Source organism: Salmo trutta, chromosome 5 (assembly GCF_901001165.1).
Source record: "Salmo trutta chromosome 5, fSalTru1.1, whole genome shotgun sequence".
Classification (NCBI taxonomy): Eukaryota; Metazoa; Chordata; class Actinopteri; order Salmoniformes; family Salmonidae; genus Salmo; species Salmo trutta.
In genome coordinates this window covers 43,629,128-43,649,095 of record NC_042961.1, presented here as the reverse complement: position 1 = coordinate 43,649,095, position 19,968 = coordinate 43,629,128, and the positions used below count along the sequence as shown (strand labels likewise).

The window sequence follows — 19,968 nt, the reverse complement described above, 5'->3', positions numbered from 1 at the left end:
AAACTGCTGTGGATCAAACCACAGCGGTAGAAAGGAATGTGACGACAGCAGACTGCCTAGACTTGCCTTCGGGAAGTACTCAGACCCCTCGACTTTTTCCACATTTTGTTACGTTACAGCCTTATTCTAAAACTGATTAAATATATATGTTTTTTCCCCTCAGAAAGCTACACACAAAACCCCATAATGACAAAGTGTAAACAGGTTTTTAGAAATGTTTGCAAACGTATTAAAAACAAATCAGAAATACCTTATTTACTTAAGTATTCAGACCCCTTGCTATGAGACTCGAAATTGAGCTCAGGTGCATCCTGTTTCCATTGATCATCCTTGAGATGTTTTTACAACGTGATTGGAGTCCACCTGTGGTAAATTCAATTGATTGGACATGACTTGGAAAGGCACACCTGTCTATATAAGATCCCACAGTTGACTGTGCATGTCAGAGCAAAAACCAAGCCTTGAGGTCGAAGGAATTGTCCGTAGAGCTCCGAGACAGGATTGTGTCGAGGCACAGATCTGGGGAAGGCTACCAAAAAATGTCTGTAGAATTGAAGGTCCCCAAGAACACAGTGGGTTCCATCATTCTTAAATGGAAGAAGTTTGGAACCACCAAGACTCTTCCTAGAGCTGGCCGCCCAGCCAAACCGAGCAATCGGGGGAGAAGGGCCTTGGTCAGGGAAGTGACCAAGAACCCAAGGGTCACTCTGACAGCACTATCGAGTTCCTCTGTGGAGATAGGAGAACCTTCCAGAAGGACAACCATCTCTGCAGCACTCCACCAATCAGGCCTTTATGGTAGAGTGGCCAGATGGAAGCCACTCCTCGGTAAAAGGCACATGACAGCCTACTTGGAGTTTGCCAAAAGGCACCTAAAGACCCTCAAACGATGAGAAACAAGATTCTCTGGTCTGATGAAACCAAGATTGAACTCTTTGGCCTGAATGCCAAGCGTCACGTCTGGAGGAAACCTGGCACCATACCTACAGTGAAGCATGGTGCTGTGGGGATGTTTTTCAGTGGCAGGGACCGGGAGACTAGTCAGGATCGAGGGAAAGGTGAACGGAGCAAAGAACAGAGATCCTTGATGAAAACCTGCTCCAGAGCACTCAGGAGCTCAGACTGGGGCCAAGGTTCACCTTCCAACAGGATAACGACCCAAAGCACACAGCCAAGACAACGAAGGAGTGGCTTCAGGACAAGTCTCTGAATGTCCTTGCGTGGTCCAGCCAGAGCCCGGACTTGAACCCGATCGAACATCTGAAACCTGAAAATAGCCGTGCAGCAATGCTCCCCATCCAACCTGACAGAGCTTGAGAGGATTTGCAGAGAGGAATGGGAGAAACTCCCCAAATACAGGTTGGATGAAGGGTCCCTTGGTTAAAGGGTCATACCCAAGAAGACTCGAGGCTGTAATCGCTGCCAAAGGTGCTTCAACAAAGTACTGAGTAAAGGGTCTGAATACTAATGTAAATGTGATCAGTTTTTTATTTTTAATACATTTGCAAAATAAATATGGGGTATTGTGTGTAGATTGATGAGGGGAGGGAAAAAAACAATTTAACCAATTTTAGAACAAGGCTTCAATGTAACAAAATGTGGAAAAAGTCAAGGGGTCTGTATACTTTCCGAATGCACTGTATATATAAAAATGATCAGGCGGTGACTTCATTATTCCAAATAAGTCATCAATAATCTTTCGGGGCTCCAATGACAGCCAAATCAGCCTCGATTGGGTAGGCAGCACACAATGAGTCATTCATCAAATCCCAGTCAGATGTTGGGGCAAATGTTCGCAAATTACTGGCGGTGTGACAGGGTTTTGATATTCCATTAGATTCCTTGCCAACAGCGCGGCCGTCCAGGTGGTTCCACTGCTGTGATTATAGTGCGCTCGTTTGAACACCGAGCCATAAACAAAACGCTGGACAGGTTTGCGGTCCGTATTAATAATGGAACATGAAGTCGAAGGGCCGTACATTGCTCTGTGGGACCAGTTCAGGACAAGGGAACAAGAAGAGGGGAATGTTCACACATTCTTTTGTAGATGAGCAAAGTTCCAGTAATGCATGCTGCCTTTCCCTGGCACTGAGAAGACCAGATGATTGTGGCCTCTGTTCTCAGAGAGAGAGGCTGTGCAAAACCAATAGAGGAGTGCAAGAGATTAAAAGACTGTGGCTTCAGTGCTTTCCTCAGGCATGGAGGGAGTGAGTAATACCCCAGTTATATTTTAGAGCAGGGAATCATATGCTGACAAAAGCAGCATATGTTGTGTGAGTCAGTCCTGCACCAAAGCTGAAGCGGGAAAACAGTTTTTCTAACCCCCCCCCCCCCACTCCTCCCTCTCCATATCCACCCACCTACTTCCCTGTCTCTCTGCCACTCTCCATTTCTCGCTTTCTTTAGCCCTCTCACTTTCTCCCACTTTCACTCCCTCCCTCTCTGGAAGGGAAATATTGAGTTGCTGGGATGCCCTGTGCTGCTGAGGAGTGATTTGAGTGTCGTTTACCTTCCTCCCAATGGCTCCGTTGGGCTTGCGGGGTGGTGGCGGTTCAAAGATCCTCTGCTGCTGCTGGGGCGGCAGCGTCGAGTACAACGGGATGATTTTGATGTCCCCCGCGTCGTGTCCCAGGTCGTCGATGTCCCTCTTGATGCGCTTGCAGGCCTCGTCGATTTCCTGAAAAATGAAGCGGAAAAAGTACAAATGGGCAGGCAGGTGAAGGGTGGCTGACGAGGAGCAAGCATTTGGGCACACAGTAACCTGGGGCTTGGTTTGAATAACACCTTGAGAGACAATGGGGAGAAAAAGGTCTGAAGAGGAGAGGAGGGGTTAGAAGGAGAACATTTGTTCTGCCCATCTCTCCATCTGACTGAGGAAATTAAACCTGGACTGCCACGTGCTTGGTTGAGCTCCCCATGGCTGTGTTGTCAAATGCAGCAATCAGGAGAACACAGACACACACGGTTCATTATTCTATACCACAATATTGTAGGGGAAATGTGAAATGAGAATGCTGCACTGATGCATAACCAGCGGCAAATCATGGCAGATCAGTTTAGTGGAGCTGAACATTATAGAGCCAGTGGGCTCCCAGACAGAGAAACTTAACAACCAGGGGAATAAGAAAACATGACAGACGACAAAAGGCTAGGACTCCGACTGATCTAGGCAGCCTGAATATAATAAACCAACATAGTACGGACTGCCATAATGTGACGTTAGCAAATGCAACATATCAAATCGGTAAACGGCCCATGAATAATTAAGACTATTACTTTGCAATCGACCATGCCCACGAGAACCCTAAGTGACAAGCTTATATACAGCCTACATAATACTATATAGCCTGATAAGTGTCTATAATTCCTACACTAAAGACCACACTTGTTTTCCCCCCCCATCTCCAGACATTGGACAATGTTAGCTACGAAAAGACCAGAAAACGTACTGAAGCGATAGCCACTGCCTGATTAAGTCAATTTTCATGTTCATACTTAAAGGAAAGGTTACACAAATCTAACAGCTAAACAGTCTTCATGCAAAAGTTTCCCAAAAAATTACACACTTCTATTTTCGCAATTTGAATTAAATGTATTAAAAAGTCATACCAACAATACATTGCGGCTTTGACGTCAAGAGAGGAACAGCCTGCTGGTGGCTTTGGTGATAGAGGCGAATCGGGGAAAGTAGGTACTAAAGTGCCCAAAGAGTTGTCATGTTATGTTGATAGTAGATTATAAAAAAAACTAAGCCAGCTATGTAAGTGCACTGGGCCATGCAAAACGAACTGGCCCACTCGGATCTAGCATGGTTTTCGGGGATGGAATAACCTACAAGCAAGCTACAACAACACTGCATGTTTTCCAGAAATGAATGGTCAATTACCAAATCGGATTAATGCAGTGTTTCCCAAACTCTGTCCTCTGGATCCCAAGGGGTGCACCTTTAGTTGTTTTCCCTAGCGCTACTTAGCTGATTCAAATAATTAACTAATCATCAAGCTTTGATTATTTGAATCCGCTGTGTAGTGCTAGGGCGAAAACCAAAACGTGCACCCCTTGGAGTCCCGAGGACCGAGTTTGGGAAACACCGGATTAATGTCATTGTTTATTGTAAGGTATGTCCCTATTTTTGCTGAATTGTCTGATCTTTATTGGCCAATATACAGTTGAAGTCGGAAGTTTACATACACTTAGGTTGGAGACATTAAAACTTCTTAGGGATAGGTGGCAGTATTTTCACGTCCGGATGAAAAGCGTGCCCAAAGTAAACTGCCTGTTACTCAAGCCCAGAAGATAGGATATGTATATTAGTAGATTTGGATAGAAAACACTCTGAAGTTTCGAAAACTGTTAGAATAATGTCTGTGAGTGTAACATAACTGATTTGGCAGGCGAAACCCCGAGCACAATCCATCCAGGGAAAACATTTGAGGTCATTGTGTTTTCCAATGCTTTGTATGTGTCACTCTGAAGGTCTCTAGTATTTTGGTGCGCGTGAACAGGAGTGCGCTCTGGGTTATTTTTCTTCGGTATTGGATCCAGATTATCCCGTCTTAAATTTGATCGATTATTTACATTTTAGGATACCTGAGGTTGGATTAGGAATGTGGTTTGAAATGTTTGGACCAAGATTACAGGCAACTTATTAGATACTTTGTAGTCATGTTGGGCGAGTTGGAACCGGTGTATTTCTGAATCAAACGCGCCAAATAAATGGACATTTTGGGGATATAAAGAAGGAATTTATCAAACAAAACAACCATTCATTGTCTCACTGAGAAATTTGGGATTGCAAAAAAAAGATCTTCAAAGCTAAGGCATTTATTATATCGTTATTTCTGACTTTTGTGTCGCAGCTGCCTGGTTAAAAAATGATTTTCATGTGTTTGTATGCAGGGCACTGTCCTCAGATAATCGCTTAGTGTGCTTTCGCCGTAAAGCCTTTTTGAAATCTGACACAGCGGCTGGATTAACAAGAAGTTAAGCTTTATTTTGATGTATTACACTTATATTTTCGTGAATGTTGAATATTGATATTTCTGTAGTTTGAATTTGGTGCTCTGCAATTTCACTGGATGTTGTCAAATCTATCCCGCTAACGGGATTGGCGCATTAAGGGATCACTATAAGGCTAAAACTCGTTTTTCAACCACTCCACAAATGTCTTGTTAACAAACTATAGTTTTGGCAAACTATAGTTTTAGGACAACTACTTCGTACATGACACAAGTAATTTATACAACAATTGTTTACAGACAGAATATTTAACTTATAATTAACTGTATCATAATTCCAATGGGTCAGAAGTTTACATACACTAAGTTGACTGTGCCTTTAAACAACTTGGAAAATTCCAGAAAATTATGTCATGGCTTTAGAAGCTTTTGATATTCTAATTGACATCATTTGAGTCAATTAGAGGTGTACCTGTGGGTGTATTTCAAGGCCTACCTTCAAACTCAATGCCTCTTTGCTTGACATCATGGAAAATCAAAAGAAATCAGCCAAGGTCTCAAAGAAATTGCAGACCTCCACAAGTCTGGTTCATCCTTGGGACCAATTTCCAAACACCTGAAGGTACCACGTTCATCTGTACAAACAATAGTACGCAAGTATAAACACCAATGGACCACGCAGCCATCATAACACTCAGGAAGGAGACACGTTCTGTCTCCTAGAGATGAATGTACTTTGGTGCAAAAAATGAAAATCAATCGCCAAACAACAGCAAAGGACCTTGTGACGATGCTGGAGGAAACAGGTACAAAAGTATCTATATCCACAGTAAAACAAGGCCTATATCGACATAAACTGAAAGTCCGCTCAGCAAGGAAGAAGCTACTGCTCCAAAACCTCCATAAAAAAGCCAGACTACGGTTTGCAACTGCACATGGGGACAAAGAACGTACTTTTTGGAGATAAGTTCTCTGGTCTGATGAAACAAAAATAGAACTGTTTGGCCATAATGACCATCGTTATGCTTGGAGGCTTGCAACCGAAGAACACCATCCCAACCGTGAAGCACGGGGGTGGCAGCATCATGTTGTGAGGGTGCTTTGCTGCAGAAGGGACTGGTGCACTTCACAAAATAGATGGCATCATGAGGCAGGACAATTATGTGGATATATTGAAGCAACATCTCAAGACATCAGTCAGGAAGTTAAAGCTTGGTCGCAAATGGGTCTTCCAAATGGACAATGACCCCAAGCATACTTCCAAAGTTGTGGCAAAATGGCTTAAGAGCAACAAAGTCAAGGTATTGGAGTGGCCATCACAAAGCCCTGACCTCAATCCTATAGAAAAATTGTGGGCAGAACTGAAAAAGCGTGTGCGAGCAAGGAGGCCTACAAACCTGACTCAGTTACATCAGCTCTGTCAGGAGGAATGGGCCAAAATTCACCCAACTTATTGTGGGAAGCTTGTGGAAGGCTACCCAAAACGTTTGACCCAAGTTAAACAATTTAAAGGCAATGCTACCAAATACTAATTGAGTGTATGTAAACTTCTGACCCACTGGGAATGTGATGAAAGAATTAAAAGCTGAAATAAATCATTATCTCTACTATTATTCTGACATTTCAAATTCTTAAAATAAAGTAGTGATCCTAACTGGCCTAAGACAGGGAATTTTTACTAGGATTAAATGTCAGGAATTGTGAAAAAATTGAGTTAGAATGTATTTGGCTAAGGTGTATGGAAACTTCCGACTTCAACTGTATCATGGTGGTTGATGTTTGTTAGCCATTACACCTGGATTTATTGTTATTACTGCTAGTAATGTTAGTACTCAGGTTAGCATGTGGCTAGCTATAGCTACCATCACCCAACAACAGTTTGGTTATAGACGTTCAATGTCTATGATGATAAAGGTTTATTTAGATTTTGTGTAACAGTACAATAAATGCTCTTGTGCTGAACTGCTAATACAGTGCATTCGGAAAGTATTCAGACACCTTGACCTGTTCTACATTATGTTAAGTTACAGCCTTTTTCTAAAATGGAATTAATTGTTTTTCCCCCTTATCAAATCTACACACAATACCCCATAATGACAAAACAGCAAACATTTTGTAAAATAGCACATTTAAAATAGGTATTCAGACCCTTTACTCAGTACTTTGTTGAAGCACCTTTGGCAGCGATTACAGCCGAGTCTTCTTGGGTATGACGCTACAAGCTTGGCACACCTGTATTTGGGGAGTTTCTCCCATTTTTCTGTGCAGATTCTCTCAAGCTCTGCCAGGGTGGCTTGGGGAGCTTCGCTGCAAAGCTATTTTTAGGTCAATCCAGAGATGTTCGATCGGGTTCAAGTCCGGGCTCTGGCTTGGCCCCTCAAGGACATTCAGAGACTTGTCCCAAAGCCACTCCTTCATTGTCTTTGCTGTGTGCTTGGGGTTGTTGTCCTGTTGGAAGGTGAACCTTGCCCCCAGTCTGAGGTCCTGAGCGCTCTGGAGCAGGTTTTCATCAAGGATCTCGCTGTACTTTGCTCCGTTCACCTTTCCCTCGATCCTGATTAGTCTCCCAGTCACTGCAGCTGAAAAACATCCCCAGAGCATGATGCTGCCACCACCATGCTTCACCATAGGGATGGTGACAGGTTTCTTCCAGACGTGATGCTTGGCATTCAGGCCAAAGAGTTCAATCTTTCACCAGACTAGAGAATCTTGTTTCTCATGGTCAGAGTCCTTTAGCTGCCTTTTGGCAAACTCCAAGTGGACTGTCATGTCCCTTTTACTGAGGAGTGGCTTCTGTCTGGCCACTCTACAATAAAGGCCTGATTGGTGGAGTGTTTCAAAGATAGTTGTCCTTCTGGAAGGTTCTCCACAGAAACTCTGTCAGAGTGACCATCGGGTTCTTGGTCACCTCTCTGACCAAGGCCCTTCTCCCTCGATTGCTCAGTTTGGCCGGGCGGCCAGCTCTAGGAAGAGTCTTGGTGGTTCCAAACTTCTTCCATTTAAGAATGATGGACGCCACTGTGTTCATGGGGACCTTCAATACGGCAAACATATTTTGGTAGCCTTCCCCAGATCTGTGCCTCGACACAATCCTGTCTCAGAGCTCTATGGACAATTCCTTCAACCTCATGGTTTGGTTTTTGCTCTGACATGCACAGTCAACTGTGGGACCTTTTATAGACAGGTGTGTGCCTTTCCAAATCATGTCCAATCAATTGAATTTACCACAGGTGGACTCCAAGTTTTAGAAACATCTGAAGAATCATCAAGTCTCATAGCAAAGGTTTTTTATACATTTGCTAACATTTTTAAAAACCTGTTTCTAAAAACCTGTTTTTGCTTTGTCAGTATGGGGTGTGTAGATTGATGAGGATATTGTTTTATTTAATCCATTTTAGAATACGTCTGTAACGTAACAAAATGTGGAAAAAGTGAAGGGATCTGAATACTTTGATGTTTCAAAGCTGCTAGTGGGTAGGTAATAGGAGTGTAAAAGGGGCTATGCTAAAAGCCTGTGTGCTGTAAAAGTGATAAAAAAAACATTTATCTGATATAGAAAAAAGAAATCACAGGATATGGTCAGATGATAAGTTGGCTTTATTCAGAGTGCCAAAATATTTTTTCAAAAACAATGAGGACTCTACGATGTGGGTCTTTACCGTCTTATGTGGACAGTGGCTTCACTCCTGTTGTGTGTCCTTCTCTTGACATCACTTTTCCGAAACGCTTAAAATTCATGTTGTATTGGGACTTTTAGTTGGAAGGATGAAACCAATCAGAATGTTTAAAAGAAACCTAACTCTGCAATCTTCCCTTTAAACAAGTACACCGACATGTAAACGGCCACAGCCTGTGCTGTTGCTCCACCTTCAGGCCCTAGGGAGCTGTGCAGCTCCTTCTATAGTTTGGTTGGGGGTCACGAGACAATTAGCAATAACAGATTAAAATAAATGTTTTTTTGGAGTGCAAAGGAGAAGGGGGCTGGGGCAGAAAGGGGTATAGGGGCTTGGTGTATTCTGAAATTATGGGAACCATTTTTGATAGTCATACCAAAGCCACAATGTGACACTGACTGCAACCTAGAGATACCCAGTAGAACAGATGCTTTCCTTTGACCTGGAGCGTTTACTCTTTACGTGGCATTTACTTTACTCAGGGTAAAAACTGGCAAGGCTTTGCCCTGATTGAATAAAACACAAAAACATAGGCAGCCTCAGCTAGGATTTCTCTGTGTGTTTGTGGACTTTGTTTGCAGACAGTAATGCATTCCTAGCCCAATTTTTCCCTGCTGTGTTCACTCACTACACAAGTCAAATCCATCCCACCGATGGCCATGTAATCAACACGTTGACAAGTTAGAGTGGAAAAGAGTAATGAATAGATTGGTAAAATTAGCCTAGGTATTAATAGACCATCAACCCTCTGGATGCAGCAGCTGTCATGAAAAGTGGACGCCGTTGCCAAGGCGCTGGGATTGAGCTGGTGTGCCAGTGCCTGAAGAGAAATGGAGCGCGTGCACAGCGGGGCGGCCAGCCAACTGTGAGAACCTGCACACCAGCCGGCCCACGCGACCCCAGGAGCGATGCGGTGGAGCACCAGGCACCTAACCAGACTCAATTAGGCACTCGCCTCGGTCCACTTAATTAGCAGAGGCCCGGGCGAATCTTTACGTTTTGAAGTGAACCGCTGAGGGGGCAGCTTAAATGGTGGGACTTATCAGGGCGAGGCAGCTGTGATAAGTTTTGCCTCTCTTTTTTGGGGAGTTTGAGTTTGTCCCTGCCGCGAACCATTAAAAAACAGACAATCTCCCCCAGATACTTTGGAGGGAAAGAAACCCGCCCACTTCGCTTTTCATTTGTCATAAATGAAAACAGCTTTACCTCAAAGACAGAACTACATTGCAGATCTGCGTACCCGATCATTAGTCAACATCAAAGTTGCGGGAAGACGAGAGGTTGAGATGCGCTCCAGGGAGGCACTATTATAACGCCCATCTCCTCCAGAGCTACCTCACATTGACTTCTTTAACCCAATTAGGAAAGTGTTAATGAACTCGCCGTGGGAGTGCTCGCTGACTGCACTGCTTGCTTTGCCTCGGCAGCTTGACACCCTGACGCGTTCAGCGTTATTGAGCTGGAGGAGGTGGGAAGAGGGGTGGATACTCAGCAAGAGACGTTGCCCACCTCTAAACAATGTTTAACGCATTTCCCACAAAGCTTCTCTTCTCCTCTGCACATTCAAAGAGGCGAGGCCAATGCTGCTCCCTGGCTGTCCGAGCAGCTGGAACACCACTAATCTAATCTACCAGCCCCTTGAAGGATACCACTTCAAATACAATGCTCCTCCGTGACTTCATCCCTACCATAACGAACCAGGCATCGATCCGGTATCTGCAAATGAAAACGGATGTAGGTGCGCGGTAGTGCCGTCCCGCCGATGAATGACAAATAGCTGCCGTTAATGAATAGGCTGCCATATTATCTGACTGGGTGAGCCCTCAGCAGATATGATTTATTTTTAAAGATGGCTACGCTGGATGATGACGTGGCGCTAACGTAAGAGAATCCATACATTCAAAATGAGAAGCTCCAGGCACATTAACATTCACGCTCGGTCATGAAGGATACTTAGAGATTTATCTAGCCTACTTCCCCAGAGTCAGATGAACTTGTAGATAACGTTTCTATTTCTCTGCATGCAGTTTGAAGGAAGTTGCTAAGTAGCGTTAGCGCAATTGCTAACTAACTGTTCCCATAGACTTCCAGTCATTGTGCTATTCCTAGATAGCCTTGGCTCGCAAAACTACCCCTAACTTCGTTCAAACTGGACACAGAGACATCTTTTTGAATTTTTTTGTTTAACCAGGCAAGTCAGTTAAGAACAAATTCTTATTTACAACGAGTGCCTTCCCCGGCCAAACCCGGACAACGCTGGGCCAATTGTGCGCCTCCCTATGGGACTCCCAATCATGGCCAGATATGATTCACCCTGGATTCGAACCAGGGACTGTAGTGACGCCTCTTGCACGGAGATGCAATGCCTTTTACCGCTGCACCACTCGGGAGCCCAGACATACAATTGGTATCCACAAGTTAATCTGACTCTGAGGAAGTAGATAAAGGGTTTCCTTGACAAAATCTCCCAAGTATCCCTTTAAACTCAGTCTAGGGTTGCAATCATACAAACCTCACTTAATTAGTTCTCATGTCACAACCATAAGCTACACGAACTGTTACATTACGTAGGGAGAGAATGGTGAGAATAATAGTGTGGCACTGCTGAGCCCTGAGACAGGCTGCCTCTCCCACTCGTGAACTGGGAGGCAGACAGATGTTTCTGGGGGAAGGCAGGCAGGCGTGTGCCCGCCCAGCTGTGACCAAATTCATCATTATGGGCATAAACCTCACCCTCCATTACACATTAGTGGACAACATTTTTAGGAGTGAAATTTCAAGGATTCATGGGGCAGGCAAAATCTGGGACATTGTCTTTTTTCCCTCTTACCAGGGTATGTTCCAAAACAGGAAAGGCCACATGCGTTCAATATCTCTATTCATCTAAGCATTGATCATCTCGGTCGTGTGCGTGCGAAACGCTGGAATGGTGGCAGAAAAGGGCCTACCTCTTGTCCAGTGAGGAAGAGCAGACAGTCGCCCTCCTCCTCTTCACACATGTGTATCTGGATAACGGTGCGGATGGCCGCCTCCAGGTAGTCCCTCTCGGGTTCCGGCGTGTAGAAGATCTCTACCGGGTGCGTGCGTCCCGGGATGGTCAGCAGCGGACAGCTGTCAAAGTACACCTGGAACTTGCCGGCATCCAGCGTGGCGCTCATGACGATGACCTGATGAGACAAAGGACAGGGTGGTGAGAGGTGGACTGGGAAGAGAAAATGGCTGCCGATGGGGTTATATGATGCTATAGGATGAAGTTGCCCCTAGACACTAATCAGAGTTCTAGATTATAGTTTGGCCTAATGGTTCAGGTTCTGATTAGCGTTATCTTAGATCAGTGTCTAAGGGCTACCCGAAACAGCAGCTTTTAGCAGGAGCAATACTGTGAAGAGAGGAGCTTACATATAACCAGGGGACAGCGACGGTAGTATAGTGTAGGTAGATAAAGGTTAAGGTAGGAGTATTTAGAAGTTGACGAATGGTAGGGTCTGGTGTAGTCTCACCACAGGGTAGTTAAGAGTGATAGTCGACACATGTGACTGATGAAATGGATAAGGCCTAGGAGGTAGAACATACAGTACATTGGGAATGTATTCAGACCCCTGGACTTTTTCCACATTTTGTTACGTTACAGCCTTATTCTAAAATGTATTAAATAAACAATAATGATCATCAATCTACACACAATACCCCATAATGACAAAGTGAAAACCATAAAAAAAAAGGAAACATAATAAATAACCTCTGTGCAGGAGAATAGGAAGCGGGCGTGAGCCAGAAAGAGACTGTAGATTGGACCCTGGCCAAGTGAGGGGAAACAAGATGGTGGACATATCACAGGAGGACAGAACCCCTGACCCATGAGGATCACAACTCTCACTGCCTGGATAAGTCTCGCAGGCACACCATGTTCTCCCCTAGGGCCCATTAAGCACATAAAAATTCTGATGGTGGGCGGCGCGCCTCTCTCCTCCCATTTTCACTCTCAAATATTTCGGTCCACGGTCTATGCACTATTTCGCTTTACGCATAACAAGACATTATAATTCCTCTTAATCAAGGCAAATTACACTTCAAATTTGGGAGAGGAGGGAGATTGGGAAGAGGGACATGAGCAGGGCCGGTTCGATCACCTAGACCTTATTTAAAAGTCCCTGAACACGTGTGTAACCTTTGATGCCATCCCTGACAACAACTAGTCATTACCCATCTGTTTTATGAGAATTGTGTCCGGCACATTCGGCCTATAAAAACTGAACCCCCACCCCACCCATCCCTGTCTGATTCTCTTAAATGGGCTGACCCGGGCAGCAATCTCAGTGCTGCCGCAGAGGAGACTCGCCGTGCATTTCTGAGCTGAATGGCTGACGTTTGTCTTTTCCTCAATAGACACACAGCAGTCAGCCCGTGGAGAGGCTGCCACACTGAGGCTTTTTGGGGGGGGGGTAATAATTGAGTGTGTGTGTGTGTACAAAACCAGGTGTGTGCACACAGAGAGGCAGGCTCTCGTGTAGGATAGAGGCGTAGGTTGGAGGTAGGATTTGATTCTAGGAGAGTGAGCTGAGGAGAAGACGGTACAGGGCTTTGAGAAGCAGTAAAGAACACAGCAGAACCTGCTTCCCCAATAGAAATCCCTGATCGCTTGTAGGCGATGTCATGGTGATGTTAGTTAGCTAAGCTCATGCGCAGAAACACGTCATAAGTCTGCAGGTTGTGTCGAACTGCGGCCGTTAAATCAAAGGCACTCTTCCGATATAAAGGTGTTTTTGATTCAAATGAAAACGTGTCAGTTTGTCACTTTCACAAGGTTGTAGTAACGACAGGTTCAGCTACTTGAGACATTGGCTCGAATATAGGTTGTGCCTTTAGAAATTGAGAAAATCAACAAATAAGGAAGAACTTTTCACTTCTCTCATTGACTTCTCAAACCATAAAAGAAAAAAGTCCACCTTTGGATTTAGAAACTCTGTGGCATGACTCTATGAGATGCTGTGGAATGTAGACTGCCGAGAGGAAACTGTTGGCAAGGCCAGGGTTGCATTCACCTGGCATGAATCAGATCGCTTTCAAGTGGTGCACAAAGTTAAGAAACATTTAGATAGAAACACACCATAGCACTGACATGCTCCTCTGACAAGTAGAGTCAAGTACAAATAAGGTCAGCTCTGTTCAGGACATTTCTACCTGCAAGGTTTAGTACATTGACGTGTACCTTGAGGTCTGACCTCTGTCGGACCACCTCTTTGAGGACGCCCATGAGGATGTCTGTGGCGAGCGTTCTCTCGTGGGCCTCGTCCAGGATGACGACGCCGTAGCGCTCCAGCAGAGGGTCGTTCATGGCCTCCCGCAGCAACATACCGTCTGTCATGTACCTGCACCGAGGGAGGAAACACAACGGGTAAGTCTTTAAAGTGGACATTTTCATCGAACAATTTAACTACTAACTGTGTACTGCCAAATTAGCCAGCTCTCTCTCGTAAAGATATTTGAAATCTAACTTCTTTTTGCTAACAGCGAAAAACTGGGAGGTACTATCTGAACTAGAGGTCAACCAATTAATCGGAATGGCCGATTAATTGGGGCCGATTTCAAGTTTTTATAACAATCGGTAATCGGTATTTTTGGTTAAAAAAAATGTTTTACACCTTTATTTAACTAGGCAAGTCAGATTAAAAACACATTCTTATTTTCAATGACGGCCTAGGAACGGGGGTTAACTGCCTTGTTCAGGGGCAAAACAACAGATTTTTACCTTGTCACCTCGGGGATTCGTTTTTGCAACCTTTCGGTTACTAGTCCAACGCTCTAACCACCTGCCTTACATTGCACTCCACGAGGAGCCTGCGTGGCAGGCTGACTACCTGTTACGTGAGGGCAGCAAGAAGCCAAGGTAAGTTGCTAGCTAGCATTAAACTTAACTTATAAAAAAACGATCAATCTTAACAATCACTAGCTAAACTAGTAATATCATCAACCATGTATAGTTATCTAACGTGTCCTGCGTTGCATATCATCGATGTGGTCGGTGCCTGTTAATTTGTCATCGAATCACAGCCTACTTCGACAAACGGGTGATGATTTAACAAGTGCATTTGCGAAAAAAGCACTGTCGTTGCACCAATGTACCTAACCATAAACATCAATGCCTTTCTTTGAAATCAATACACAAGTATATATTTTTAAACCTGCATGTTTAGTTAATATTGCCTGCTAACATGAATTTCTTATAACTAGGGAAGTGCAAGCAGTCAGGGTATATACACAGCAGTTTGGGCCGCCTGGCTCATTGTGAACTGTGTGAAGTCCATTTATTCCTAACAAAGGCCGTAATTAATTTGCCAGAATTGTACATATTATGACATAACATTGAAGGTTGTGCAATGTAACAGAAATATTTAGACTTAGAGATGCCACCCGTTAGATAAAATACGGAACGGTTCCGTATTTCACTGAAATAATAAACGTTTCGTTTTCGAAATGATCGTTTCCGGATTTGACCATATTAATGACCAAAGGCTCGTATTTCTGTGTGTTACGTTATAATTAAGTCTATGATTTGATATTTAATAGAGCAGTCTGACTGAGCGATGGTAGACAGCAGCAGGCTCGTAAGCATTCATTCAAACAGCACCTTCGTGCGTTAGCCAGCAGCTCTTCGCAATTCTTCAAGCATTGCTCTGTTTATGACTTCAACCCCCGAGATTAGGCTGGTGTAACCGATGTGAAATGGCTAGCTAGTTAGCAGGGTGCGCACTAATAGCGTTTCAAACGTCACTCGCTCTGAGACTTGGGGGTGGTTGTTCCCCTTGCTCTACATGGGTAATGCTGCTTCGAGGGTGGCTGTTGTCGATGTGTTCCTGGTTCAAGTGAGGAGAGGGACGGAAGCTATACTGTTACACTGGCAATACTAAAGTGCCTATAAGAACATCCAATAGTCAAAGGTATATGAAATACAAATCGTATAGAGAGAAATAGTCCTATAATTCCTATAATAACTACAACCTAAAACTTCTTACCTGGGAATATTGAAGACTCATGTTAAAAGGAATCACCAGCTTTCATATGTTCTCATGTTCTGAGCAAGGAACTTAAACGTTAGCTTTTTTACATGGCACATTTACTTTCTTCTCCAACACTTTGTTTTTGCATTATTTAAACCAAATTGAACATGTTTCATTATTTATTTGAGGCTAAATTGATAGTATTTATGTATTACATTAAGTTAAAATAAGTGTTCATTCAGTATTGTTGTAACTGTCATTATTACAAATAAAGAAAAAAGGAACATTTTATTTTTTTTAAACGTTCGATTAAATCGGTATCGGCTTTTTTTTGGTCCTCCAATAATCGGTATCGACGTTGAAAAATCCTAATCGGTCGACCTCTAATCTGAACATGCTAAATGTTCAGATAGCAATACATTTTTCAATGGAAAACATATCCTACGAAGTGCCCCACTGAACCCCAGTGAAATAAAAAACAGTTGTTTTGGCAGTTCAACTTCAGTGGAGACTGGCACTTACTTGAGGAAGGTCTTGGCCGAGCTGCAGTCCTCGAATCGAATGGAGTAACCGACCTCCTGGCCCAGCATGACGTCCATCTCGTCGGCCACCCTCTGGGCCACGCTCATGGCTGCCACCCTCCTGGGCTGGGTACAGGCCACTGCCTTCTTAGGTCCACCCAACCCCTTCACCATATCCACACACCACTGGGGGATCTGAGGAGGGAGATGGAGAGGAAGAAGTTACTCAACCACACTCACTTTTACAATCCCTTGACCTTCCACAAATCAGCAACCAAACCAATACCATTCAAAAGCGCTTTATAAAATGGCACTGAAGACAGCATGGATGTTTTGGAGAGCAAAGAATAAAACTGCCAGTTACTGTCTGTAAACGCCATGCCACCATCCCCGATCACTTCCACTCTCTGATAATCAACTGCGAGCTCCAGAGAAGTTGAGATGATAGCTTGTATTAGACAGTCTGCCAGCTTTCTGCTGATAGGCACTCCCGGTGGGGATCCCCCCGCTCACTGTTCAAAAGACGAGGGGACCTGCTAAGAGCAGCCTAAAGTTAGAAACTGTTTCTTCTGCCGGATTAGCCTTGTGCTCGGATGAGTGCCCGTTAGTGGCAACCAACCTCTTTGCTACGGGGAAGGGAAACACACACTCTGCATTTAACATTTCAACAAATCAAGATGGAGGGAAAAGGAGATGAGTCACAGTAGCAGGATTATTTTGAAAATAACGGGAGAGTGTGTGAGGGCATCAAGGCATCTCATAGGAAACAGTATTGAGTTATCAGTTGGCTGTGTTACTGTTTGTTCGTGAATACAATGATATATTGCTTGGAGAACAATGAATAGATACATTCCAGCTCACCACATGAATGTAAAGCCTCTACCCTTTGTCCTGCTTACCTGCGTGGTCTTGCCGGAGCCCGTCTCTCCGACGAGCACGAAGCTCTGGTGGCGTCCCAGGATGTCGTTGAAGCGCTCCTTGTACTCCCACACTGGCAGCTGCAGCCTCTTCTTCAGGATCTCGTAGTAACGCGGCGTGTGGGGCAGGTTGGTGAACGGGTTGATCTGCTGCTGCATGGCTGTCTGCTTGTGGGAGAGGCCTGCGCTGCCAACAGCCAGGTTCAGGGCCATGCCAGAGGGCTTGACATCCCGGTCTCTGTCCCTGTCCTTCGACCGCTCGTCGCGGTCCCTGTCGCGGTCTCGCCTGTGGTTGAGGCATGAATGTGAGTAGTGTGACAGACTAGACAAAGCTTCTTATATATATATATATATATATATATATATATATATATGGCCAGGCCCCATTCCCTTCTCTTTTTCCATCACCATTCCAAAATGGAATGAACCCAACAACCAACACAGAAATAGGACAGCTCAGATCCTAGAATGTGCCGCGGTTCGGTTATGTCATGTCCTTTTCCTCAAATAACATGAAAAGGTTACTGCGCTTTTCCCTTTCACGCTGCAGAAGGATGTAATCAAGTGTTGCATGCAAAGGTCACATTAATAAAGAAATTAATAGGCTAAAATATCAAAAGTCAAAAGGGGAACACTTTCCTTTTACAAATGGGTGATATCTTTATTTCCTTTTTATTATGCTACAACACGTCTGCACCCCAGTATTGAATTTCCTTCTTTGACCAGACCAATGTTCAAGACTCCATTTGATGAATTGGCAAAAGGCTAAAACTGGTTGTGGCAATGTAGCAGGGCAAGATCTTTATTTCCTTTTTATTATGCTACAATGCATGTCTGCACCCAAGAACCAAAGTATTGATTTTCCTTCTTTGATGAGACCAAAGTTGAAGACTCCATTTGAAGAATTGGCAAAAAGCTAAAACTGGTCTTAGCAATGTAGCCTGTGTCATGAGCAACTGCACTATTTCCTAGGACATCATGTTGGCTTGGGTACATACATACACACACCAGTTGACCCTTCAGAACTCGTGTCATGTTCTTATGGGCCTAGAATGTTGACATTTCAGTACCCAATTATAGCAAAGGACTTAATTAATGAATGAATAGTGTTCTGACAAAGTTGGCCATGTGTTTCAGCACCACGTTGATGTCCACTGACAACTGAATCATCTGATGACATACAAATGACATTTTATATAGCTAGGGATTTTATAAACCATTATAGAAATGTATAAAGTCTGTGACTTAGCTAGTTAACAGTGCGTTATGTTTCTTTAACCCATATTTTACCAGGTAAATTGACTGAGAACACATTCTCATCTACAGCAACGACCTTGGGAATAGTTACAGGGGAGAGGGGGGGATGAATAGGTGGCCATGATGGTATGAAGGCCAAATTGGGCATTTAGCCATGACACGGGGTTAACACACCTACTTTTACGATGAGTGCCATGGGATCTTTAGTGACCAAAAAGAGTCAAGACACCCGTTTAACGACCCCAACACCACTTCCAGCAGCATCTGGTCTCCCATCCAGGGACTGATCAGGACCAACCCTGCTTAGCTTCAGAAGTAAGCCAGCAGTGGGATGCATGGTGGTATGCTACTGGCATACCCAATGGACAGACGGCTTTTCGGGTAGTTCTAATCAAAACACACCTAAAGCATGTCAGCTAGCCACTTACATTTCTTGTTTAAAAACACAAATAATATAGTTAGCTAACATAACTAGTTAACATTAACTTGCCATGATAGCGGTCTAGCTAGCATTAGCAATACTACTGACTGGATGCTAACTAGCTATCTACATACCTAAGTTGGCTACCCACGTGCATGAATGATGCATCTTTTGCACTGTTCTGTAACGTTAGCCTGGTTCAGGAGCTTTCTAGCTATGTTAGCTTATACTTCGTGTTTATTTAAAAGACTAGATAGCTAACTAACGTAACTAGACTAGAATACTTTTTCGCCGCATGCACAACCCTGGACGTTTTGTCCATTCGCCATTTACATTTTATCTAGCTAGATAGCATGCGAACGACGTTAGCTGTAGCCAAAAACCACCTGCACTGCAGTGCCCATGAAACACGAAAACAAAAGGATCCTCTCCCTATTATTCCCTTTACACACCCATCAGAAGACTCTTTTTACTCGATGAATAACAATCTCCCAAACCCAACCGATGTCGTCTAGACATCCTTTTATTTACACATAGTTATCCACAATAAGGAACAAAAGTAGGTCGATGCCATACAATTTCTGCACACTTCTGCCAAATATATTCAGAAATCGGTCCTTGTTCTATCTGTGCTGCTGCTATTATTAAGCACCACAAGTATGGCGACCGGAAGCACTTACCTCATCATTATTATCTCTGCGTAAATGACAGAAAAACAGCAATTTAGCGTGAGTTTCGTCGAGCCAGATACATTAAATAACGTTTTTATATTAGCAAAATATTGCGACTTAAATATTTGCGGCACGGGGAACTGTAAAGGACAGCTGCTGCCGTGGACGTGGAGTCAGTTGTTAGCTGTCTGGGGGATGTTGTGGCTTGCACCAAACTCAGCCTCCCCCTAATAAAAAAAAAAAAAAAAAGAGGGTCCATGTGCAATACCAACATTGACCGAATCCAATGATGAAACTCAGTTGTAGAATTCATCCCAAAGCCAAACATTTTTCAAAGCTCAATTTTGTTTATAAATAACATGTATACGACAAATATGTTCTTGAAGAGGGCTGTCAAAGTGTTTGTTATTGCAAGATGCATCCAGAATGTGTATAATGTGGCTAAGTGATTATTTCAAGCCATGTCAATCTTTCAAGAACATATGACAAACATTTTCAGTGTATACACCTCTCTTCCAAGAGATTTCTTAAATGTTTCAACCTGTAAGATT

At 43.8% G+C, this 19,968-nt stretch overlaps 1 protein-coding gene across 3 annotated transcripts in view; it reads right to left on the bottom strand.

Annotated features, from left to right (window-relative positions):
* LOC115194243 (pre-mRNA-splicing factor ATP-dependent RNA helicase DHX15) overlaps positions 1-19,631 on the bottom strand; it is a 37,286-nt gene extending 17,655 nt beyond the window's left edge. Inside the window, exons 1-7 of one of the 3 annotated variants that reach the window (XM_029753762.1) lie at positions 19,211-19,418; positions 18,073-18,085; positions 17,051-17,354; positions 16,153-16,346; positions 13,842-14,001; positions 11,581-11,799; positions 2,510-2,677 (exon numbers count right to left, since the gene is read on the bottom strand). In XM_029753762.1, the coding sequence (XP_029609622.1) occupies positions 2,510-2,677; positions 11,581-11,799; positions 13,842-14,001; positions 16,153-16,346; positions 17,051-17,354; positions 18,073-18,085; positions 19,211-19,265 (1,113 nt within the window). In that variant the 5' untranslated portion in view covers positions 19,266-19,418. The other 2 variants (XM_029753760.1, XM_029753761.1) reach the window with 2 other exon arrangements.
* Between the last annotated feature and the right edge of the window lie 337 nt (positions 19,632-19,968).